The sequence below is a fragment of the Somniosus microcephalus genome, unplaced genomic scaffold (genome assembly GCF_052327205.1).
Source record: "Somniosus microcephalus isolate GS21.2 unplaced genomic scaffold, FLI_Smic_1.0 unresolved_chr7, whole genome shotgun sequence".
NCBI lineage: Eukaryota > Metazoa > Chordata > Chondrichthyes > Squaliformes > Somniosidae > Somniosus > Somniosus microcephalus.
Genome location: NW_028225185.1, coordinates 37,328,289 through 37,352,975, shown reverse-complemented (window position 1 = coordinate 37,352,975; position 24,687 = coordinate 37,328,289). Strand labels below are relative to the sequence as shown.

The window sequence follows — 24,687 nt, the reverse complement described above, 5'->3', positions numbered from 1 at the left end:
TTTTTGGCCAACTTCGAACAAAAGAACTGGATATTGACACGTCGCTGGAGGAGAGGCGGGGGCCAATGCAAATCTGTCACCCAGGACCATCCAATCAGCCCAGGGCATTGGTTGGGAGGAAAATCCAGGCTGTGATTGGCGGATCCACAATGATTGACCGCCCCTTCTCCACCAATCACAGCCTGGATTTTCCTTCCAACCAATGAGAGTGGAGAGGAGTTGCGCATTGCTGATTGGGTCCCAGGAGCTGTCAATCAACCCCGGAGTCTTATTTTTCTGCTTTGCAATTTTGCAGAGCAAAGAGAACAAGTTGCAACACAGTCAGGGCCGAGTGAGAGAACAAACATGGGCTCTGTCTTGTTCCCAGTAACCCGCAGTGGTTTAGGGCAGAGGCTCCTGGCTTGCACCAGCCCCCGAGCATTGCACCAGCCCCCGGGGCTGGGGACATTGGACACTCCGCCAGCCAAGCAGTCTGCAGCCACCGTCCCGACAGCCAAGACCACCACCAACAGCAGCAAAACCTACCTCTGGTCCCGCTACAACAATATGAAGAGGCTGGTGAGAGGTAAGATAATTGCAACCCAGCCCCGAGACTCCCTGAGCCACTAGTGCCAGCCCCAGGCAAGGTGTGGTCTGCATTGGAGGAATTGGAGACTGTCTCTGCTCGGAATCTCTCTCTGTCTGTCTCTGTCACTCTGTCTGTCACACTCACAATTCACAATTCACAATTCAAATCGCTTTATTGGCATGATAAGTTACATCTTATGTTGCCAAAGCATCAAAATACATTTATGGTTTAGCACATAAACGCAGTTCTATTCATACAGTGTATAAACAGGTATATCCCTGAGTGTATAAATATACATTCGCATTGTTTATATATATTCTTTTCTTAGTTTACTGGTTGTCCCTCTGTTCATGGCAAGCTGTAACATAGTGTGCCGCCAGTGTTACACAGCTTCTCTCCTCCCCCAGTAGGAATGGGAGTTTTTGGTTGTCATTCAGATTTCTGAAATCAGGGCATATTTGTGAGAATTTTTGGTAGAAATTCTCCCTGATGCCCTGATATTTTCCACAAGCTGTGAGGAAGTGCATCTCTGTCTCCACCACTCCCTGACTGCAGTGAGAGCATATCCTGTCCTCTCTTGGCAGCCTGGTCTGCCTGTGTCTGCCTTTTTCGATCGCTAGGCTATGTTCGCTAAGTCTGTACCTTGTCAAGGTTCTTCTCAGTTTGTTATCCTTTACTATGGTCAGGTAATCAGCTATGTTGTATTGTCTGTTTAGGGCCAAGTAGCAATTGAGTTTGCTTTGGGTTTTTGTTGTTTCTGCCCAATATGTCAGATATTTTTCCTTTTGCTTAGCGACAATTGTGTTGGGTCGAATTCTTTGTGTTACCCTGTCACTGTCCTGGGGCTGGTTATTGTTAGTATTGTTAGTAGTTACTTCACTGAGTCACACACTGAGTTACACACTCTCTGTTTGTTTGTCTCTGTGTCACGCACGCTCTGTGTCACGCACGCTCTGTGTCACGCACGCTCTGTGTCACGCTCTGTGTCACGCGCCCTCTCTCGCTATATCGCTCGCGCGCTCTCTCCATGTTTTGTTCAGTGACCAGCGGTATTCAAAGGGTTGGTGGTGGGGTCGAGGGTCAGCATGTTTGGGTCAGGGATAGTTAATGGTTTACAGATGCAAAGTGAAAGATCCCACTTGGATCCTCTTAAACCCCTGTGCCCATCCCGTGCTCCCTAGATATGGTTCAGCAGATCCCGCCCACTGCCTCTGCGAGGGGAGCCGACAGGAGATTAACATGAGCCAATTTATTTACTTACTTGTTGGCCCACTGCATTGACCCTGGGTAATGGTTCTGAGGCTGCCAGAGTCTGTCTTCATGTGGGCGGGCATGCAAGAGTCTCGCCAATGCTCTGTCGGCTATTCGACTGCAATGTGCATCGCCGCCAAGTGCAATCCTGTCCTCCTGCAGTCCACACGTGTCCTCTCCAGCAGGGCTTTGCACCTGAATCGGGAGTAGGATCTCCTCGCTGACATCCCTCGCCACACTGACCCTGCCCCCCACACTTTTTTTACTTACCCTGGGTGCGATAGGGGTATCTCCACCGCAGGCACCTGAAATCGGCTGACACCAAGGAGTGAATCTTTGAGGGTGCGCCCCTCTCTCCCACGCCATCATGGTCGATGAGCCAGGGTGGGTCACTGTTGACAGAGTAACTTGGTTAGACCACACTTGGAGCACTGTGCACAGTTCTGGTCTCCATATCACACTTGGAGCACTGTGCACAGTTCTGGTCTCCATATCACACTTGGAGCACTGTGCACAGTTCTGGTGTTCATGTTAAAAAAGGATATTGGGGCACAGGAGAAGGTGCAGAAAAGATTTACTAGAATGATCACAGAAGTGAGAATATCTATCAAGAAAGATTGAAGAGGCTGGGACTCCCATTTCTCCAGCGCCTTTCCCCACCTCAGGACGTCCCAAAGCTCTTCACAGCCAATGAAGGACTTTTTTTGAAGTGTGGTCACTGTTGTAATGTAGGAAACGTGGCAGCCAATTTGCGCACAGCAAGCTCCCACAAACAGCAATGTGATAAATGACCAGATCATCTGTTTTTAGTGATGTTGATTGAGGGATAAATATTGGCCCCAGGACACCGGGGAGAACTCCCCCCTGCTCTTCCAATAGTGGCCGTGGGATCTTTTACATCCACCTGAGAGAGCAGACGGGGGCCTCGGGTTTAACATCTCATCCCTCAGTACCGCCCCTCCGACGGCGCGGCGCTCCCTCAGCACCGCCCCTCCGACGGCGCGGCGCTCCCTCAGCACCGCCCCTCCGACGGCGCGGCGCTCCCTCAGCACCGCCCCTCCGACGGCGCGGCGCTCCCTCAGCACCGCCCCTCCGACGGCGCGGCGCTCCCTCAGCACCGCCCCTCCGACGGCGCGGCGCTCCCTCAGCACCGCCCCTCCGACGGCGCGGCGCTCCCTCAGCACCGCCCCTCCGACGGCGCGGCGCTCCCTCAGCACCGCCCCTCCGACGGCGCGGCGCTCCCTCAGCACCGCCCCTCCGACGGCGCGGCGCTCCCTCAGCACCGCCCCTCCGACGGCGCGGCGCTCCCTCAGCACCGCCCCTCCGACGGCGCGGCGCTCCCTCAGCACTGGCACCGGGTGAGTGTCGGGCCTGGATTATGGGGCTCGAGTCTCTGGAGTGGGGGCTCGAACCCAGGACCTACTGACTCCGAGAACGAGACCCAACTGAGCCACGGCTGACACCTAGAGATTGGGGTCGATCTGTGTGCATGGATCGTGGGACATGGAGCCGGGGAGGGGTAGTGTCTCGACGAAGTGCTGAAGCTGCTCCCCTTGGCTCAGTGGCGGGGTAGGGGTCGAGAGTGGGGGTCGAGAGTGAAGGTCGAGCGATGGAGAAAGTAGGCCCAAAGACACATCTTACCACAGGAGGAGGCCATTCGGCCCATCGTGCCTGTGCCGGCTCTTTCAACCAGCTCTCCAATCAGTCCCACTCCCCCCTGCTCTTTCCCCACAGCCCGGCACATTTCTCCCCTTCCAGTATTTCTCAATTCCCCCTTTTGAAAGTTACTATTGAATCTGCTCCCACCGCCCTTTCAGGCAGCGCGTTCCAGATCACAACAACTCGCTGCGTAAAAAACATTCTCCTCATCTCCCCTCTGGTTCTTTTACCGATTATCTTCAATCTGTGTCCTCTGGTTACCGACCCTCCTGACACTGGAAACAGTTTCTCCTCATTTACTCTATCAAAACCCCTCATGATTTTGAATACCTCTATTAAATCTCCCCTTAACCTTCTCTGCTCCAAGGAGAACAATCCCAGCTTCTCCAGTCTCTCCACATCACTGAAGTCCCTCATCCCTGGTACCATTCTGGTCAATCTCCTCTGCACCTTCTCCAAGGTCGTGACATCCTTCCTAAAGCGTGGTGCCCAGAATTGGACACAATTCTCCAGCTCTGATTTATAAAGGTTTACCTTAGCTCAGGATCTTGTCAGCTTTTTCAAAACCGCCTTCTCGACTTGTCCTGCCAGCTATAACGAGATATGTGTACATCGTCACGCTCTGTCTGAGCTGGGCCTGCTTCCCTAGTGTCTCTTATCTCCCCTGGGCAGACTCGCCTTGATCTCAGGGGAGACGTCATCCTCGCCAGACTGTTTACGTCACGGAGGCTGCCCGGCTCGGAGCGAGGGCAGGGGCGGGCCCTTGAGATTGTGTCTTGGGGAGAGGACGGGGGGTGGGGGGGGGTGGCAGCGAGGAGCAGGTCTTTGCGATCAGCCGAGGTCTCTATCCCTCCCCCGCCCCCCCCCCCCACACCCACCCCGGCCTCTCTCTAATGGTTGGGGAGGAGTTGAGGGGACGGGGTGGCGGCGGGGGGAGGGGAAGAGGTCGCGGCTACCGTTTGTCTGAGCGTGGGAGGGAAAAGGGCGGGGCTGTGAAAGTCGGCCCGCGTTCCCGCTCGGGGTCGCACTGCAGTCTCCCGGGCCGGGTTTAGGCTGCGGAGCCTCACGGTCAAGCAGCTCTCGGGCGCGCTCTCTCTCCCTCTCGGGCGCTCGCGCTCGCTCTCTGTCTCGCTGCCCCCCTCCATTGCCCTGTTGTTTCCTTGTGCGCTGCCTGTCGGTGCTGAACCTGGTGAACTCTGAGGTAAACTCGCTGCCCCCAGAGGGCGAGGCGGCGGGGGGACTCCCTGCTCCGTGCGAGAGGAGTTTCCTGTACGACGGGAGAGTGGCTTGATTTTTAAGCTTCTTGACTCCTCTCTTCCTCAGTCACCAGTCTGTGAAAACAACAGCTCCCATTCATCCGGCACCTTTAACGTAGTAAAACGTCCCAAGTTGCTTCACAGGAGCGTAAATCAGACAAAATTTGACCCCGAGCCCCATAAAGAGATGTTAGGACAGGTGACCCAAAGCTGGGTCAAAGAGGTCGGTTTTAAGGAGAGTCTTAAAGGAGGAGAGAGAGACGGAGAGGTTTAGGGAGGGAATTCCAGAGCTCGAGGGGCCCTGGCGCGGTCGCCAATGGTGGAGTGACGGAAATCGGGGGGACGCGCGAGGCCAGAATTGGTGGACCGCAGAGATCTGGAAAGGTTGTGGGGGCTGGAGGAGGTTACAGAGATAGGGAGGTGGGGGGAGCGAGGAGGCCATGGAGGTTACACAGATAGGGAGGGGGCGAGGAGGCCGCGGAGGGATTTGAAGAAGAGGATGAGAATTTTTTCCCTCCCTAAACCGCCGCCTCTCCTCATAGAGTTATGCAGCACAGAAAGAGGCCCTTCGGCCCATCGTGTCCACGCCGGCCATCAATCCCTGTCTATTCTAATCCCATTTTCCAGCACTTGGTCCGTAGCCTTGTATGCTATGGCGTTTCAAGTGCTCATCTAAATGCTTCTTGAATGTTGTGAGGGTTCCTGCCTCTACCACCCTTTCAGGCAGTGAGTTCCAGATTGCAACCACCCTCTGGGTGAAAACGTTTTTCCTCAAATCCCCTCTAAACCTCCTGCCCCTTACCTTGAAACTATGCCCCCTGGTTATTGACCCCTCTACTAAGGGGAAAAGTTCCTTTCTATCTACCCTGTCTATGCCCCTCATAATTTTGTACACCTCAATCAGGTCCCCCCTCAGCCTTCTCTGCTCCAAGGAAAACAACCCCAGCCTGTCCAGTCTCTCTTCATAGCTGAAGCGCTCCAGCCCAGGTAACATCCTGGGGAATCTCCTCTGCACCCTCTCCAATGCAATCACATCCCTTCCTATAGTGTGGCGACCTCCTTAAAACCTTCCTCTTTGAACATAAGAACATCAGAAATAGGAGCAGGAGTAGGCCATTCGACCCCTCGAGCCTGCTCCGCCATTCAATGAGATCATGGCTGATCATCCAAATTCAGTACCCTGTCCCTGCTTTCTCCCCATATCCCTTGATCCCTTTAGCCTTAAGAAATAAATCCAACAACTCCTTGAATATTATTTAATGAATTGGCCTCCACTGCCTTCTGTGGTAGAGAATTCCACAGGTTCACCACTCTCTGGGTGAAGAAATTCCTCCTCATCTCAGTCCTAAATGGCTTACCCCTTATCCTTAGACTGTGACCCCTGGTTCTGGACTCCCCGACCATCGGGAACATCCTTCCTGCATCTAGTCTGTCCAGTCCTGTTAGAATTTTATAAGTTTCAATGAGATTCCCCTCTCATTCTTCTAAACTCCAGTGAATATAAGCCCAATTGACCCAATCTCTCCTCATACGTCATTCCTGCCATCCCAGGTATCAGTCTGGTGAATCTTCGCTGAACTCTCTCCATGGCAAGAACATCCTTCCTCAGATAAGGCGACCAAAACTGCACACAATACTCAAGGTGTGGTCTCACCAAGGCCCTGTACAACTGCAGCAAGACATCCTTGTTCCTGTACTTGAACCCTCTCGCTATGAAGGCCAACATACCATTTGCCTTCTTAACCGCCTGCTGCACCGGCATGCTTACCTTCAGCGACTGGTGCACAAGGACACCCAGGTCTCGTTGCACTTCCCCTTCTCCCAATCTATTGCCATTCAGATAATAATCTGCCTCCCTGTTTTTGCCACCAAAGTGGATAACCTCGCATTTATCCGCATTATACTGCATCTGCCATGCTTCTGCCCAATCACCCAACCTGTCCAAATCATACTGGAGTTTCTTGGCATCCTCCTCACAGCACACACGCCCACCCAGCTTTGTGTCGTCTGCAGACTTGGAGAAATTACATCTAGTTCCCTCGTCTAGATCATTGGTGAGACCACACCTTGAGTATTGTGTGCAGTTTTGGTTGCCTTATCTGAGGAAGGATGTTCTTGCCATGGAGGGAGTGCAGTGAAGATTCACCAGACTGATACCTGGGATGGCAGGAATGACGTTTGAGGAGAGATTGGGTCGATTGGGCTTGTACTCGCTGGAGTTTAGAAGAATGAGAGGGGATCTCATTGAAACTTATAAAATTCTAACAGGACTGGACAGACTAGATGCAGGAAGGATGTTCCCGATGGCGGGGGAGTCCAGAACCAGGGGTTACAGTCTAAGGATAAGGGGTAAGCCATTTAGGACAGACTCCTGCTCCTATCTTCTATGTTTCTATCTGCTCCGTGCCCGTGTACCTGCTCCACACGAGCCTCCTCCCGCCCCCTATTCATCTCACCCCATCACCATCTCCTTCTATTCAGATTCAGATTAGATTTATTTGCCATATGTAACAAGTACAATGGAATGCTTGTTCCCCGTCGGGACGCGTCAGCTATACATACAGCGCCGCGTTCAGAGTCAATACAATGGCTTCCCGTGGCAGCGGGAGCACGATGTCCCTCAGCCACTCCGTCCTCCTCTTCACCGCGGCCTCCTCCTCACTGTTGCCGGCTCCACGTCATAGAGTCATACAGCACAGAAAGAGGCCCTTCGGCCCGTCGTGTCCGCGCCGGCCATCAAGCCCCGTCTATTCTAATCCCATTTTCCAGCACTTGGTCCGTAGCCTTGTATGCTATGGCGTTTCAAGTGCTCATCTAAATGCTTCTTGAATGTTGTGAGGGTTCCTGCCTCTACCACCCTTTCAGGCAGTGAGTTCCAGATTCCAACCACCCTCTGGGTGAAAAAGTTCCTCCTCAAATCCCCTCTAAACCTCCTGCCCCTTACCTTGAATCTATGCCCCCTTGTTATTGACCCCCCTACTAAGGGGAAATGTTCCTCTTTATTTACCCTATCTATGCCCCTCATCATTTTGTACACCTCAATCAGGTCCCCCCTCAGCCTTCTCTGCTCCAAGGAAAACAACCCCAGCCTGTCCAGCCTCTCTTCATAGCTGAGGCGCTCCATCCCAGGTAACATCCTGGTGAATCTTCTCTGCACCCTCTCCAAAGCAATCACATCCTTCCTATAGTGTGGCGACCAGAACTGCACACAGTATTCCAGCTGTGGCCTCACCAGCGTTTTGTACAACTCCATCATAACCTCCCTGCTCATAAGTATCCCATGTGCCTTTTTAACCACCTTATCTACCTGTTCCGCTGCCTTCAGGGATCTATGTACATGTACACCAAGGTCCCTCTGACCCTCTGTACTTCCTAGGGTCCTACCACTCATTGTGTATTCCCTTGCCTTATTTGTCCGTCCAAAATGCATCACCTCGCACTTTTCAGGGTTAAATTCCATTTGCCACTTTTCCGCCCATCTGACCAACCCGTTTATATCGTCGTGTAGCCTGAGGCTTTCCTCCTCGCAATTTACCACCCCACCAATTTTCGTGTCATCTGCAAACTTACTGATCATACCTTTTACATTCTCATCCAAATCATTTATGTAGATCACAAACAGCAAGGGACCCAGCACCGATCCCTGAGGTACCCCACTGGACACAGGCTTCCAGTCACAAAAGCAACCTTCGACCATCACCCTCTGCCTCCTGCCACTCAGCCAGTTTAGGATCCAACGCGCCAAGGCACCCTGGATCCCATGGGCTCTTACCTTCCTGACCAGTCTCCTATGCGGGACTTTGTCAAAAGCTTTACTGAAATCCATGTAAACCACATCCACAGCATTTCCCTCATCCCCACACCTAGTCACCCCCTCGAAAAATTCAATCAGATTGGTCAGACATGATTTACCCTTGACAAAGCCATGCTGACTATCCCCGATTAATCCTTGCCTCTCCAAGTGGAGACTAATTTTGTCCCTCAGAATTTTTTCCAATAATTTCCCCACCACTGATGTTAGGCTCACTGGCCTGTAATTCCCTGGTTTATCCCTGCTACCCTTCTTGAATAATGGTACAGGTAGACTACCCTTTATCCGGACTTCCGAAAACCGAAACCCTCTAAAAAACCGAAGGTTTTTTCGTTCAGTGTAAGTCGTGCGTACGAACGAAAAAACCTTCGGTTTTTAGAGGGTTCCGGTTTCGGAAGTTCGGATAAAGGGTAAGTCGTGTGCACGACCCCCCGCCGACCCCCCCCCCCCGCGGACCCCGCCAGCCCCGACAGCCGCCGACCCCCCCGTGGGCCCCGACAACCGCCGACCCCGCCAGCCCCGACAACCGCCGGCCCCGACAACCGCCGATCCCCCCCGCGGACCCCGCCAGCCCCGACAACCGCCGACCCCGCCAGCCCCGACAACCGCCGACCCCCCCGCCGGCCCCGCCAGCCCCGACAACCGCCGACCCCCCCGCGGACCCCGCCGGCCCCGAGCCCCGCCGACCCCGACTGACTTACGCTGAGCGTCAGCGTAAGTCGTGCGCACGACCCCCCCCGCCGACCACCCTTCCGAAATCCGAAATTCTCCTTTATCCGAAACTCGGCTGGTCCCGAGGTTTTCGGATAAAGGATAGTCCACCTGTACTACGTTAGCTGTTCTCCAGTCCTCTGGTACATCCCCTGTGGCCAGAGAGGTTCTGAAAATTTGTGTCAGAGCCCCTGCTTCTCCCGCTCCGGCCACCATGCCCGGCTCCCACCCGGACTGCGAGTTACCCGAAATGGAGCTGCCGGTCGACGTGCTGCAGCGTGTCGTTGAGTCTGCTGCCGCTGCTCGCTGCGCTGCGCTCCTCCGCCCGACTCGCCGAACACATCGTCGGAATGTGAATGCTCCAATACGGCCTCCTCTTCACCGTTGCCAGCTCCACGCCCCGGGGCCTACTTCTCTCTCTTCACGGGTCGGCCTCTGACCGCCATGCTCGGCTCCCCTCCTCCCAGTCGGAATTCCTTCCCGCCGAGGAGCTGCCGGCCGATGTGCTCCGGCGGGTCGGCTTGGCTGCTGCTGCTGCTCGCCGTGCTGCGCTGCCTCTGCCCGACTCGCCGAGCACCTCGCTCCGGTTGCGGGAGCGAGCGGCGAGAGCTGGCTGCCCGAAGCAGGGAGAGCGATCTCCGCACCGGACCGTCACGGCCGCCATCTTAACTCCCTCATGTGTTTATCCAGCTTCCCCCTTAAATACATCGACGCTATTCGCCTCGGCCACTCCCTGTGGTAGCGAGTTCCACATTCTCACCACTCTCTGGGGAAAGAAGTTTCTCCTGAATTCCCGATTGGATTTATTAGTGACTCTCTTATATTGACGGCCCCTAGTTCTGGTCTCCCCCACAAGCGGAGACATCTTCTCTACGTCTACCCTATCGAAACCCCTTCATAATCTTAAAGACCTCGATCAGGTCACCCCTCGGCCTTCTCTTTTCTAGAGAAACGAGTCCCAGCCTGTTCAGTCTTTCCTGATAGTTCTGACCCTCGCATTTCTGATATCATCCTTGTAAATCTTTGCACCTTCTCCAGTGCCTCAATATCCTTTTTATAATATGGAGACCATAACTGTGCACAGTGCTCCAAGTGTGATATGGAGACCAGAACTGTGCACAGTGCTCCAAGTGTGATATGGAGACCAGAACTGTGCACAGTGCTCCAAGTGTGATATGGGGACCAGAACTGTGCACAGTGCTCCAAGTGTGATATGGAGACCAGAACTGTGCACAGTGCTCCAAGTGTGATATGGAGACCAGAACTGTGCACAGTGCTCCAAGTGTGATATGGAGACCAGAACTGTGCACAGTGCTCCAAGTGTGATATGGGGACCAGAACTGTGCACAGTGCTCCAAGTGTGATATGGAGACCAGAACTGTGCACAGTGCTCCAAGTGTGATATGGAGACCAGAACTGTGCACAGTGCTCCAAGTGTGATATGGGGACCAGAACTGTGCACAGTGCTCCAAGTGTGATATGGAGACCGGAACTGTGCACAGTGCTCCAAGTGTGATATGGGGACCAGAACTGTGCACAGTGCTCCAAGTGTGATATGGAGACCAGAACTGTGCACAGTGCTCCAAGTGTGATATGGGGACCAGAACTGTGCACAGTGCTCCAAGTGTGATATGGAGACCGGAACTGTGCACAGTGCTCCAAGTGTGATATGGAGACCAGAACTGTGCACAGTGCTCCGAGTGTGATATGGAGATCAGAACTGTGCACAGTGCTCCAAGTGTGATATGGGGACCAGAACTGTGCACAGTGCTCCAAGTGTGATATGGAGACCGGAACTGTGCACAGTGCTCCAAGTGTGATATGGAGACCAGAACTGTGCACAGTGCTCCAAGTGTGATATGGGGACCAGAACTGTGCACAGTGCTCCAAGTGTGATATGGAGACCAGAACTGTGCACAGTGCTCCAAGTGTGATATGGAGACCAGAACTGTGCACAGTGCTCCAAGTGTGATATGGGGACCAGAACTGTGCACAGTATTCCAAGTGTGATATGGAGATCAGAACTGTGCACAGTGCTCCAAGTGTGATATGGAGACCGGAACTGTGCACAGTATTCCAAGTGTGATATGGAGACCAGAACTGTGCACAGTGCTCCAAGTGTGATATGGAGACCAGGTCTGTGCACGGTGGTCAGTTGACAGTCGAGGTGTTCCTGGGCTCCACCTGCCCTTGTAGGTCAGGGTGCCTATGGGTGAGGCTGGGGGGGGGGGCGATCCGCTCATTTGTCCTTCACCCTTGGGGTGCGGCGGGTGTGGGGAAATCGGAGTGGGAGGGCGGGTGGGAGCAGTTTGCCTGTTTCTGTGCCCGTGTCTCTGGGAGATAGGTTGTTCCTCAATCCTTGTGTCACTCTCTCTCTCCTACAGATCTCCTCCCTCCCGGTATCTGCAACCTCCTGAACCCCTCCACCATCTACGCCAACAACGAGGTATGCCTGGGGGACATTGAGGTCTACGGGTTTGACTACGATTACACCCTGGCGCTCTACTCCAACTCGCTGAACAGCATGATCTACGACACGGCCATGGACCTCCTCATCGAGCAGTTCAAGGTGAGCGAGCCAGTGGATAAGGGGCACAGGAGCCTCGAGGGGACCTTGGCCGCTGCCTCGAGACCTGAGCTTCCTGAAAAGGTTCCCGATCCCAAGTTGAGTGAGTGGGCAAATAGATGGCAGATGCAGTATAACGTAGATAAATGTGAAGTTATCCACTTCGGTAGGAAAACCAGAAAGGCGGAGTATTATTTAAATGGTGATTGATTGGGAAATGTTGATGTACAAAGGGACCTGGGTGTCCTTGTACGCCTTCTTAGGCAGTCCCTCGATGATGACTTGCTTCCACATTAACAATGAGTTCTCAGGTGACTGATGAGTCCAATGCGGGGCCTACAGTCTCTGTCACAGGTGGGGCAGACGGTGGTTGAAGGGGCGGGTGGGTGGGATTCTTGGGTTGACGTGTGCTCCTTCCGCTGTTTGCTCCCGGCGAAGAGACTCGAGGTGTTCGGCGCCTTCCCGGATGCTTCTCCTCCACTTTGTGCGGCCTTGGGCCAGGGATTCCCAGGTGTCGGTGGGGATGTTACACTTTTTCAAGGAGGCTTTGAGGGTGTCCTTGAAGCGTTTCCTCTGCCCACCTGGGGCTCTCTTGCCGTGTTGGAGCTCCGAGTAGAGCGCTTGTTTCGGGAGTCTCGTATCGGGCATGCGGACGATGTGACCCGTCCATCGGAGCTGATCGAGCGCGTTCAAAGCTTCGATGCTGGGGTAATGTTGGCCTGAGCGAGAACACTGACGTTGGTGCGCCTGTCCTGCCAATGGATTTGCAGGATCTTGCGGAGGCAGCGTTGGTGGTACCTCTCCAGTGCTTTGAGGTGCCTGCTGTACATGGTCCATGTCTCTGAGGCATACAGCAGGGCAGGTATCACTGCTGCTCTGTAGACCATGAGCTTGGTGCTGGGTTTGAGGTCCTGGTCTTCAAACACACTCTTCCTCAGGCGACCGAAGGCTGCACTGGCACACTGAAGGCGGTGTTGGACTTCGTCATCGACGTCTGCCCTTGTTGACAGTAGGCTCCCGAGGTATGGAAAGTGGTCCACGTTGTCCAAGGCCTTGTCGTGTACACCAGTCACTGAAAGCAAGCATGCAGGCGCAGCAAGCAGTTAGGAAGGCAAATGGTATGTTGACCTTCATTGCAAGAGGATTTGAGTACAGGAGCAAGGATGTCTTACTACAGTTATACAGGGCCTTGGTGAGACCACACCTGGAGTACTGTGTGCAGTTTTGGTCTCCTTACCTAAGAAAGGATATACTTGCCATAGAGGGAGTGCAGCGAAGGTTCACCAGACTGATTCCTGGGATGGCAGGACTGTCGTATGAGGAGAGATTGGGCCGACTAGGCCTGTATTCACTAGAGTTTAGAAGAATGAGAGGGGATCTCATTGAAACTTATAAAATTCTGACCGGGCTAGACAGACTGGATGCAGGGAGGATGTTTCCCCTGGCTGGGGGGGTCGAGAACGAGGGGTCACAGTCTCAGGATACGGGGTAGGACATTTAGGACTGAAATGAGGAGAAATTTCTTCACTCAGAGGGTGGGTGAACCTGTGGAATTCTCTACCACAGAAGGCTGTGGAGGCCAAGTCACTGAAGAAGGAGATAGATAGATTTCTAGACACAAAAGGCATCCAGGGGTATGGGGAGAGAGCGGGAATATGGTGTTGAGAGAGAGGATCAGCCATGATCATATTGAATGGTGGAGCAGGCTCGAAGGGCCGACTCCTGCTCCTATTTTTCTAAGTTTCCTCCCGCCCCCTCTTCATCTCACCCCATCACCATATCCTTCTATTCCTTTCTCCCTCGTGTGTTTATCCAGCTTCCCCCTTAAATACATCGACGCTATTCGCCTCGACCACTCCCTGTGGGAGCGAGTTCCACATTCTCACCGCTCTCTGGGGGAAGAAGTTTCTCCTGAATTCCCCATTGGATTTATTAGTGACTCTCTTATATTGATGGCCCCTAGTTCTGGGCTCTTTCTCCCCCTTCCCACCGCCCCCCGCCCCCCCCCCCCCCCCCCCCTCAACATAGAAAGGATCTGGGGGAGGGCGGGTGGAAAGGGGCAAGTATGTAATGGAGAATAAAGACAAGACTTTGCACGGCTGCCCCTGTGTCCTAACTCGCTCCGAGTCTCGTTCACCCATCACCCCTGTGCCCGCTGACCTACATTGGCTCCTGGTCTGGCAACACCTCGATTACAAAATTCTCCATCCTTGTTTTCCAATCCCACCGGCCTCTTTGACCAAGCTTTTGGTCACCTGCCCTAATATCTCCTTTATATGGCTCGGTGTCATTTTTTTGTCTTATAACAGTCCTGTGAAGCGCACTGGGACATTTCACTACATTAAAGGCGTTCTATAAATACAGGTGGTTGTTGTTCTACCGCCCCTCCGACAGTGCGGCGTTCCCTCGGTACCGCCCCTCCGACCTTCTGACTCGGAGGTGAGAGGGCGACGTGGCTGAGGCCTGACCCCCGTCGAGCTCCTGTTTTTGATCTGTTTGGTGTGCGAGTGAACCGGGTAAAATGAATCGCGAGATTGTCTGAAGTTACCTCTTGGCTTATTCCCACAGTATCCGAGAGGATTGACTGGGTACGAATACCAGCCCAACTTCGCTATCCGTGGCCTTCACTACGACATCGGTAAGGTAAGCCGTTCTCTCCGCTCTCCCTGCAGTGAAATACCCAGTGCGCCCCGTGCAAACGAGAGGATTAATCGGCGGGGGAATAGGTGGCGGTGGGGAGGTTAAAAAAGCTCAAACTCACACTCGCTCGTTCCGAAAGTCTCCCACCTTCCCCCGCCCCCAGCCCCTTCTTGCACCTCTGCAGTGAGCTCGTGGGCTGGCTATTCGACCAAGGTGGCCTTCGTTGGCCCAGCCCCTTCCCGATCCTGTGTTTGTGATTGTTCGGGCTGGGGTCGCTGGGAGTGGAAGGTGTTGAGGGTAGGAGTGGTTGGGGGGCCAGAGGAAGTGTTTCTCCCCTCGCTGCCCGCCACACCCCGCTGAGGTACTGAGGCCCGTGATAAATCCCAATTGAGAGCTGCCAGCTTGGCACTGACCGGGGATTGAAGCTGGGCTCTTCTAGGTAGAATCCCTCACCCCCCCCCCCCCCCCCACCACGATGACTCAACTTTATCTGCCCGCCCGCCCCCCCCCCCTCCCTCCAAGCCTGTTCCTACACACTCCCCATTGTTGAACTGCCCAATAATGGTGGCGGATGATTCGCACGCGTGATGGGGCTGCTGGGTAAACAAGACGACGCAGGGGAACGTTCTGGCTATTCGGCCACGGAAGGCGGCGCCGCTGTTTCTCACTCGCTCTCTTTCCCGCTCCCCTCCCCGATTTCCCCCGCTGGCGGTTCGAAGGCGCTCTCGGTGAGTCTAGTTTGCGGTGGTCCCGGTACGCTGTGTCCTCTCCGCTCTCTGACTCTCTGTCTCTGTTCCCCTCTCCCTCTCTCTCTCTATACTATAGGGGTTGTTGATGAAGATAGATGCGTTCCATTACATACAGATGGGTTCGGTGTACAGGTAAGCAATGGGCCGCCAACCCATCCTGCTGGAGCTGTTCTCAATCACCAAAGAAAGACTCCCATTTCTCCGGCGCCTGTCACCACCTCAGGACGTCCCAAAGCGCTTCACAGCCGATGAAGGACTTTTTTTTGAAGTGTGGTCACTGTTGTACAGGAAACTCTTTCTTTATTATCCGGGACTGGCGTGGTGCCGGTTTATCAAAAAGTCCGGATTACAGAGAGGTATAGTTAAAAGGTACGAGAGCCCCGTACACAGCAACAAATCCAGGCTTCCCTGTTGCTTAGCAACAGGTGCAGGAACTCCGGCCACAGACCAAGCATCCCTGTTGCTTAGCAACAAGTGCAGGAACCCCGGTTACACAGCCACAGATCCAGGAACGGCCACTAATATGAAGTAAAACTTACCTGAACCTGCTCCTGAATTTTGCCGGTTAAGAGGTTTCCGGTTATTTGGGTGCCGGTAAATCGTGAGTTTCCTGTAATGTGGGAAACGCGGCAGCCAACTTGCGCACAGCAAGCTCCCACAAACAGCAGTGTGATAAATGACCAGATCATCTTTTTTTTTAGTGATGTTGGTTGAGGGATAAATATTGGCCTCAGGACACCGGGGAGAACTCCCCCCTGCTCTTCTTCCAATAGTGGCCGTGGGATCTTTTACATCCACCTGAGAGGGCAGACCGGGCCTCAGATTTAACGTCTTGTCGCAAAAGACGGCACCTCCGAATGGCCTCCTCCAGTGCTGTTTTATTCTGATGATTTCTCTTCCACTAACCCCCCCCCCCAATCCTTTACCCTTTACCCAAAGCCTAACTAGGCCCAGACGCCTCCTGCGGTCCCTTGCAACATAGGAACAGGAGGAGGCCGTTCAGCCCCCTCGAGCCTGTTACATTAGGAACAGGAGGAGGCCGTTCAGCCCCCTCGAGCCTGTTACATTAGGAACAAGAGGAGGCTGTTCAGCCCCTCGAGCCTGTTACATTAGGAACAGGAGGAGGCCGTTCAGCCCCCTCGAGCCTGTTACATTAGGAACAGGAGGAGGCCATTCAGCCCCTCGAGCCTGTTACATTAGGAACTGGAGGAGGCCATTCAGCCCCTCGAGCCTGTTACATTAGGAACAGGAGGAGGCCATTCAGCCCCCTCGAGCCTGTTACATTAGGAACAGGAGGAGGCCGTTCAGCCCCCTCGAGCCTGTTACATTAGGAACAGGAGGAGGCCATTCAGCCCCCTCGAGCCTGTTACATTAGGAACAGGAGGAGGCCGTTCAGCCCCCTCGAGCCTGTTACATTAGGAACAGGAGGAGGCCATTCAGCCCCTCGAGCCTGTTACATTAGGAACAGGAGGAGGCCATTCAGCCCCTCGAGCCTGTTACATTAGGAACAGGAGGAGGCCGTTCAGCCCTCTTGAGCCTGTTACATTAGGAACAGGAGGAGGCCATTCAGCCCCTCGAGCCTGTTACATTAGGAACATGAGGAGGACATTCGGCCCCTCGAGCCTGCTCCGCCATTCAATCAGATCACGGCTGATCTGTATCTTAACTCCATCTACCCGCCTTGGTTCTGTAACCCTTCACACCCTGGCCCAACTAAAAACGAACAATCTCAGTCTTGAAAGCTCCAATTGACCCCCAGCCTCGACAGCTCTTTGGGGGGGAGAGTCCCAGATTCCCACCAGCCTTTGTGTGAAGAAGTGCTTCCTGACATCACCCCTGAACGGCCTGGCTCTAATTTGAAGGTTCTGCCCCCTTGTTCTGGACTCCCCCCACCAGAGGAAATAGTTTCTCTCTCGATCGACCTGATCGGATCCTTTAATCACCTCAAACACCTCGATCAGATCACCCCTTAATCTTCTACACTCGAGGGAACGCAAGCCCAGTCTGTGCAACCTGTCCTCGGGATTTAACCCTTTCAGCCCCCCCCCCCCCCCCGGTATCGTTCTGGTGAATCTGCGCTGCCCCCCCACTCCGAGGTATCCTTCCTGAGGTGCGGGGCCCAGAACTGAACGCAGTTACTCCAGCTGTGCTGGAACACCTCTTGTGGGATGAGGGTTGCAACCGAGGGCCCGTGCACCTTTGTTTCTCTTGCATTATCATTCGTGTGGGCGTCGCTGGCAAGGCCCAGCATTTATTCCCCATCCCTAATCGCCCTTGAGAAGGTGGTGGTGAGCCGCCTTCTTGAACCGCTGCAGTCCGTGTGGTGAAGGTACTCCCACAGTGCTGTTAGGGAGGGAGTTGCGGGATTTTGACCCAGCGACGATGAAGGAACGGCCGATATATTTCCAAGTCGGGATGGTGTGTGCGACTTGGAGGGAGAACTTACATAACATAAGAGGTAGGAGCAGGAGTCGGCCATTTGGCCCCTCGAGCCTGCTCCGCCATTCAATGAGATCATGGCTGATCTGATCTTGGCCTCCACTCCACTTCCCTGCCCGCTCCCCATAACCCTCGACTCCCTTATCGTTCAACAATCTGTCTCTCTCCACCTTCAGTGACCCAGCCTCCACAGCTCTCTGGGGAAGAGAATTCCAAAGATTTACGACCCTCTGAGAAGAAATTCCTCCTCATTCCCGATTTAAAAGGGTGCCCCCTTAGTCTGAAACTATGCCCCCTCGTTCTAGATTCCCCCACGAGGTGAAACATCTTCTCTGCATCTACCCTGTCGAGCCCCTTCAGAATCTTATATGTTTCAATAAGATCCCCTCTCATTCTTCTAAACTCCAGTGAGTATAGGCCCAATCTGCTCAACCTTCCCTCAGAAGACATCCCCTTCATCTCCGGAATCAACCTCGTGAACCTTCTCTGAACCGCCTCCAATGCAAGTATATCCTTAAATAAGGAGACCAAAACTGTACGCAGTACTCCAGGTGTGGTCTCACCAACGCCCTGTACAGTTGTAGCAGGACTTCCCTACTTTTATACTCCATCCCTTTGGAGGTGGCGGTGTTCCCGTGCGCCTGCTGCCCTTGTCCTTCTAGGTGGAAGAGGTGGCGGGTTTGGGAGGTGCTGCCGAAGAAGCCTTGGCGAGTTGCTGCAGTGCATCTTGTAGATGGTCCACACTGCAGCCACGGTGCGCCGGTGGTGGAGGGAGTGAATGATTAAGGTGGTGGACGGGGTGCCAATCAAGCGGGCTGCTTTATCCTGAATGGTGTCGAGCTTCTTGAGTGTTGTTGGAGCTGCAACTCATCCAGGCAAGTGGAGAATATTCCATCACACTCCTGACTTGTGCCTTGTAGATGGTGGAAAGGCTTTGGGGAGTCAGGAGGTGAGACACTCACCGCAGAATTCCCAGCCTCTGACCTGCTCTTGTAGACACAGTATTTATGTGGCTGGTCCAGTTAAGTTTTTGGTCAATGGTGACCCCCTCAGGATGTTGATGGTGGGGGATTCGGTGATGATGGTGTGTGACTTGGAGGTGGTGGTGTTCCCGCGCGCCTGCTGCCCTTGTCCTTCTAGGTGGAAGAGGTGGCGGGTTTGGGAGGTGCTGCCGAAGAAGCCTTGGCGAGTTGCTGCAGTGCATCTTGTAGATGGTCCACACTGCAGCCACGGTGCGCCGGTGGTGGAGGGAGTGGTGGTCTAAAGATCCCACGGCCACTATTAAACATAGAAACACAGAAGCTAGGAGCAGGAGTCGGCCATTCGGCCCCTCGAGCCTGCTCCGCCATTCAATGCGATCATGGCTGATCATCCAAATTCAGTTCCCTGTCCCTGCTTTCTCCCCATATCCCTTGATCCCTTTAGCCTTAAGAAATATATTAACTCCTTCTTGAATATATTTAATGAATTGGCCTCAACTGCCTTCTGTGGTAGAGAATTCCACAGGTTCACCGCTCTCTGGGTGAAGAAATTCCTCCTCATCTCAGTCCTAAATGGCTTACCCCTTATCCTTAGACTGTGACCCCTGGTTCTGGACTCCCCGACCATCGGGAACATCCTTCCTGCATCTAGTCTGTCTAGTCCTGTTAGAATTTTATAAGTTTCAATGAGATCCCCTCTCATTCTTCTAAACTCCAGCGAGTATAAGCCCAATCGACCCAATCTCTCCTCATACGTCATTCCTGCCATCCCAGGTATCAGCCTGGTGAATCTTCGCTGAACTCCCTCCATGGCAAGAACATCCTTCCTCAGATATTGGAAGCAGAGCAGGGGTGAGTTACTCCTCGGGGGTCCTGGGGACCAATGTTCCTCCAGATGTTCCTTATTCCAGGGGTGGGAATGGGAGAGGGCGCGGTGGGGGTGGGGGGAGATGTGCTTTCCCCCCCCGTGGGTTCGACTTGTCCAGCCTGCCGAGGTGGCTCGCGTCTGGTGATCCAATTGTTTACCGGTGTCTCTTCCCTTCCCTTTCAGGGGCCTCCAGCCCGTGCCGGATGATGAGGTGTTGGCCATGTACCACGGCACTCACCACATCCCACTTCACCAGGTCAGCGGTTTCTACGGCAAGGTAGGAGGGTCAGGGGTCACCGTAACCGGTGGGGGGTGGACCAGACTAGGCCGCCTCCTGCACCAGGAAAATCTGCAGTAGTGCGTTGACATGGCAACCTAACAGAAACCATAGCAACATAGAAAAATAGGAGCAGGAGTCGGCCCTTCGAGCCTGCTCCGCCATTCAATATGATCATGGCTGATCCTCTATCTCAATACCATATTCCCGCTCTCTCCCCGTACCACTTGATGCCTTTTGTGTCTAGAAATCTATCTATCTCCTTCTTAAATAGGTTCAGTGACTTGGCCTCCACAGCCTTCTGTGGTAGAGAATTCCACAGGTTCACCACTCTCTGGGTGAAGACATTTCTCCTCATCTCAGTCCTAAATGTCCTACCCCGTATCCTGAGACTGTGACCCCTCGTTCTAGACCCCCCCCCAGCCAGGGGAAACATCCTCCCTGCATCCAGTCTGTCTAGCCCGGTCAGAATTTTATACGTTTCAATGAGATCCCCTCTCATTCTTCTAAACTCTAGTGAATACAGGCCTAGTCGACCCAATCTCTCCTCACACGACAGTCCTGCCATCCCAGGAATCAGTCTGGTGAACCTTCGCTGCACTCCCTCTATGGCAAGTATATCCTTTCTTAGGTAAGGAGACCAAAACTACACACAGTACTCCAGGTGTGGTCTCACCAAGGTTCGATACAGGTTTAGCATAACCTCCCTACTTTTCAATTCTATCCCTCTAGAAATAAACCCTAGTGTTTGGTTTGCTTTTTTATGGCCTTGCTAACCTGTGTCGCAACTTTTAGTGATTTGTGTATTTGTACTCCGAGATCCCTTTGTTCCTCTGCCCCACCTAGACTCGCACCCTCCGAGTGATAAGTGACCTCCCTATCAAAATGTAACACCTCACATTTATCTGTGTTGAACTTTATTTGCCAATTATTTGCCCGTTCGGCAGGTTTATTAATGTCCTCCTGTACTTTGTTGCTGTCCCCACGATAGGGTTCCCCTTGACCTCACCTTTCACCCCACCAGCCTCCACATTCAACGGATCATCCTCCGGCATTTCCCCCACCACCAAACATATCTTCCCCTCCCCTCCCCTTTCAGCATTCCGTAGGGACCGCTCCCTCCGCGACATCCTAGTCCACTCCTCTATCACCCCCAGCACTCCTTCATAGAAACATAGAAATTAGGAGCAGAAGTAGGCCATTCGGCCCTGCTCCGCCATTCAACGTGATCATGGCCGATCATCCAAATTTCCCACCCGATCCCCGTAACCCCTGCACCAACACACATCCCACCCTATCCCCGTAACCCCACGTAATTTAATCCCCCTAACACTAAGGGTCAATTTATCATAGCCAATCAACCTAACCCGCACATCTTTGGACTGTGGGAGGAAACCGGAGCACCCGGAGGAAACCCACGCAAACACAGGGAGAATGTGCAAACTCCACACAGACAGTCGCCCGAGGCCAGATTCGAACCCGGGTCCCTGGCGCTGTGAGGCAACAGTGCTAACCATTATGCCACCGTGCCCGGCACCTTCCCGTGCAAGCGCAAGAGATGTAACACCTGCCCCTATACCTCCCCCCTTCCCACTGTCCAGGGCCCCAAACACCCCTTCCAGGTGAAACAGCGATTTACTTGTACTTCTCGCAATCTAGTATACTGTATTCGCTGCTCACTATGTGGTCTCCTCTACACTGGGGAGACCAAACGCAGATTGGGCGAGCGCTTTACGGAACACCTCCGTTCAGTCCGTAAGGGTGACCCCGAGCTTCCGGTCGCCTGTCACTTTAATTCACCGCCCCATTCCCACTCGGACCTCACCGTCCTTGGCCTCTTGTATTGTTCCACGGAAGCTCAATGTAAACTCGAGGAACAGCACCTCGTCTTCCGATTAGGCACTCTGCAGCCTTCCGGACTCAATATCGAGTTCAACAATTTCAGATCATAACCTCGGCCCCTGTTACTTTTTTTCTTGTAATTTTTCCACTCCTTTCCCCCCCCCCCCCCCCCCCCCACCCCCTTTCCTTTTGTTTCTCTCTCACACCTGGCAGCTATCTCCTGCCCTGCCAGTACACTTCACACCTAATCTCAGCCTATTACCATCTCGTCTGGCTTCGAATACCTTTTTATTGTCTCTTTTACTTCTTTTGATTCTTTTGTCCGATCGCAGCCCTGCCTTCGATCTATTTTATTTTCTTTCCAGTTTTGAAGAAGGGTTTCGACCCGAAACGTCAACTCAAATTTCTCTCCACGCATGTTGCCTGACCTGCTGAGTTTTTCCAGCATTTTCTGTTGTTATCCCCAATTTGGTGTCGTCCGCAAATTTAGAAATTGTGTTTTTGATTCCAAAGTCTAAATCGTTTAATATAAATTGTGAACAGCAGTGGTCCCGGCACTGATCCTTGTGGAACACCGCACTACCCACGGTTAACCGTTCTTTAGGTTCCGGGGCCTGGTATCTGGGAGGCTCGCATAGAGTAGGCCGAAGCTTCAGGTGGAGATCGTCCACACTCGTTCTCGGGATGTGGCAAGGGCCGAGACTTATCACCGGTCTGCGAGTTCCCCCTCGAGAAGGTGATGGTACAGATTCAGAGACTTACCAGGCCACTTCAGTGGGCAGTTAAGAGTCAATGGTGTGGGGACTGGAGTCTCATGTAGGCCCAGACCGGGTAAGGACGGCAGGTGTCCTTCCCTGAAGGGACATGAGTCAACCAGTTGTGGTTTTTACAACAATCAGACAGCTTCACTTTTACCGATCCCCATTTTTTATTTCCTGATCTGCTTTTTAAAAAAAAAAAACTGAATTCAGATTCCCAAAGTGCGGCGGTGGGATTTGAGCTTGTGTTCTCTGGATTATTAGTCCAGTGACATAAGCCACTACACTACCCAAGGGCCCAGGGCAGTACTGAGGGAGCGCCGCACTGTCGGAGGGGCAGTACTGAGGGAGCGCCGCACACTGTCGGAGGGGCGGTACTGAGGGAGCACCGCACTGTCGGAGGGGCGGTACTGAGGGAGCGCCGCACTGTCGGAGGGGCGGTACTGAGGGAGCGCCGCACTGTCGGAGGGGCGGTACTGAGGGAGCGCCGCACTGTCGGAGGGGCGGTACTGAGGGAGCGCCGCACTGTCGGAGGGGCGGTACTGAGGGAGCGCCGCACTGTCGGAGGGGCGGTACTGAGGGAGCGCCGCACTGTCGGAGGGGCGGTACTGAGGGAGCGCCGCACTGTCGGAGGGGCGGTACTGAGGGAGCGCCGCACTGTCGGAGGGGCGGTACTGAGGGAGTGTCGGAGGGGGCGGTACTGAGGGAGCGCCGCACTGTCGGAGGGGCGGTACTGAGGGGAGCGCCGCACTGCCGGAGGGGCGGTACTGAGGGAGCGCCGCACTGTCTATGGGGCGGTACTGAGGGAGCGCCGCACTGTCTGAGGGGCAGTACTGAGGGAGCACCGCACTGTCGGAGGGGCGGTACTGAGGGAGCGCCGCACTGTCGGAGGGAGCGCTGCACTGTCGAGGGGCGGTACTGAGGGAGCGCCGCACTGTCGGAGGGGCGGTACTGAGGGAGCGCCGCACTGCCGGAGGGGCGGTACTGAGGGAGCGCCGCACTGTCTATGGGGCGGTACTGAGGGAGCGCCGCACTGTCTGAGGGGCAGTACTGAGGGAGCACCGCACTGTCGGAGGGGCGGTACTGAGGGAGCGCCGCACTGTCGGAGGGAGCGCTGCACTGTCGAGGGGCGGTACTGAGGGAGCGCCGCACTGTCGGAGGGGCGGTACTGAGGGAGTGCCACACTGTTGGAGGGGCAGTACTGAGGGAGCGCCGCACTGTCGGAGGGGCGGTACTGAGGGAGCGCCGCACTGTCGGAGGGGCGGTACTGAGGGAGCGCCGCACTGTCGGAGGGGCGGTACTGAGGGAGCGCCGCACTGCGGTACTCCCGTCTTTCGGGATGAGACGTTAAACCCGAGGCCCCCGTCTGCCCTCTCAGGTGGATGTAAAAGATCCCACGGCCACTATTGGAAGAAGAGCAGGGGGGAGTTCTCCCCGGTGTCCTGGGCCCAATATTTATCCCTCAACCAACATCACTAAAAAACAGATGATCCGGTCATTTATCACATTGCTGTGTGTGGGAGCTTGCTGTGCGCAAATTAGCTGCCGCGTTTCCTACATTACAACAGTGACCACACTTCAAAAAAAGTACTTCATTGGCTGTGAAAGCGCTTTGGGACGTCCGGTGGCCGTGAAAGGTGCTATAGAAATGCAAGTCTTTTTCATTTTTTGTGGTGCCTAGAGCTGCTCACAGTACTCCAGGTGTTTTTGAACCAGGGCTTTGTATTCCCATCCCCTTCCCTGCCGGCTGCATTAAAATTGCGGCTGGGGCAGGTACTGCATCCCCGGGGATTTCCATCCATTCCACCACACTTACCACCACCTTCTGAGGCCGCCAAGTGAAAGGTAGCAATAGGCCCTGGGAAGTGACAGTAGTGGCCTTGAGGTTCTGAAGGGATTGGGCCTTGTAGTGACTTCCTCTCCCTCAAGCTGGCCCCAAGGACTTACCTGTTGAAGGTGTTTGTGTCAGTCAAGGCTTTCACTGCCTCAAACATAGTCCACGGGTCAGAGGGGCACGGCCGGGTGAGCAAACTAACAGCCTGGGAATCAGGCAGCAACATGGGGAAGGAGCAGCCAATGCGGACACCAGGATCACCGCTTCAGCACTGCAAAGATTTCCTGCCCTTCCACTGGCAAACTTCCTCTTGACAGCGGGAATCCTGCCAGAAGCCTGCTGTGCATTCCAAATGAATGCCGACCCAGAAAAATGGGTTAGTATTGGGGCAGATCTGTAGGGGCAGGTGGAAGTCCCAGCCCGTTGGAATTCCTCCCCAAAGGGGAAAATCCCAGGATCAAATGTAACATTTTTCATA

At 54.1% G+C, this 24,687-nt stretch overlaps 1 protein-coding gene across 1 annotated transcript; it reads left to right on the top strand.

The window, feature by feature from the left end:
* The first annotated feature begins 301 nt into the window (after positions 1–301).
* Positions 302–19,951, top strand: LOC147086803 (5'-nucleotidase domain-containing protein 2-like). Its single transcript, XM_085978980.1, has 5 exons — positions 302–565; positions 11,641–11,825; positions 14,391–14,465; positions 15,288–15,343; positions 19,682–19,951. The coding sequence occupies exons 1-5, from the start codon at positions 346–348 to the stop codon at positions 19,854–19,856; spliced, it is 711 nt and encodes a 236-aa protein (XP_085835106.1). The 5' UTR covers positions 302–345; the 3' UTR covers positions 19,857–19,951.
* The last annotated feature ends 4,736 nt before the right edge of the window (positions 19,952–24,687 follow it).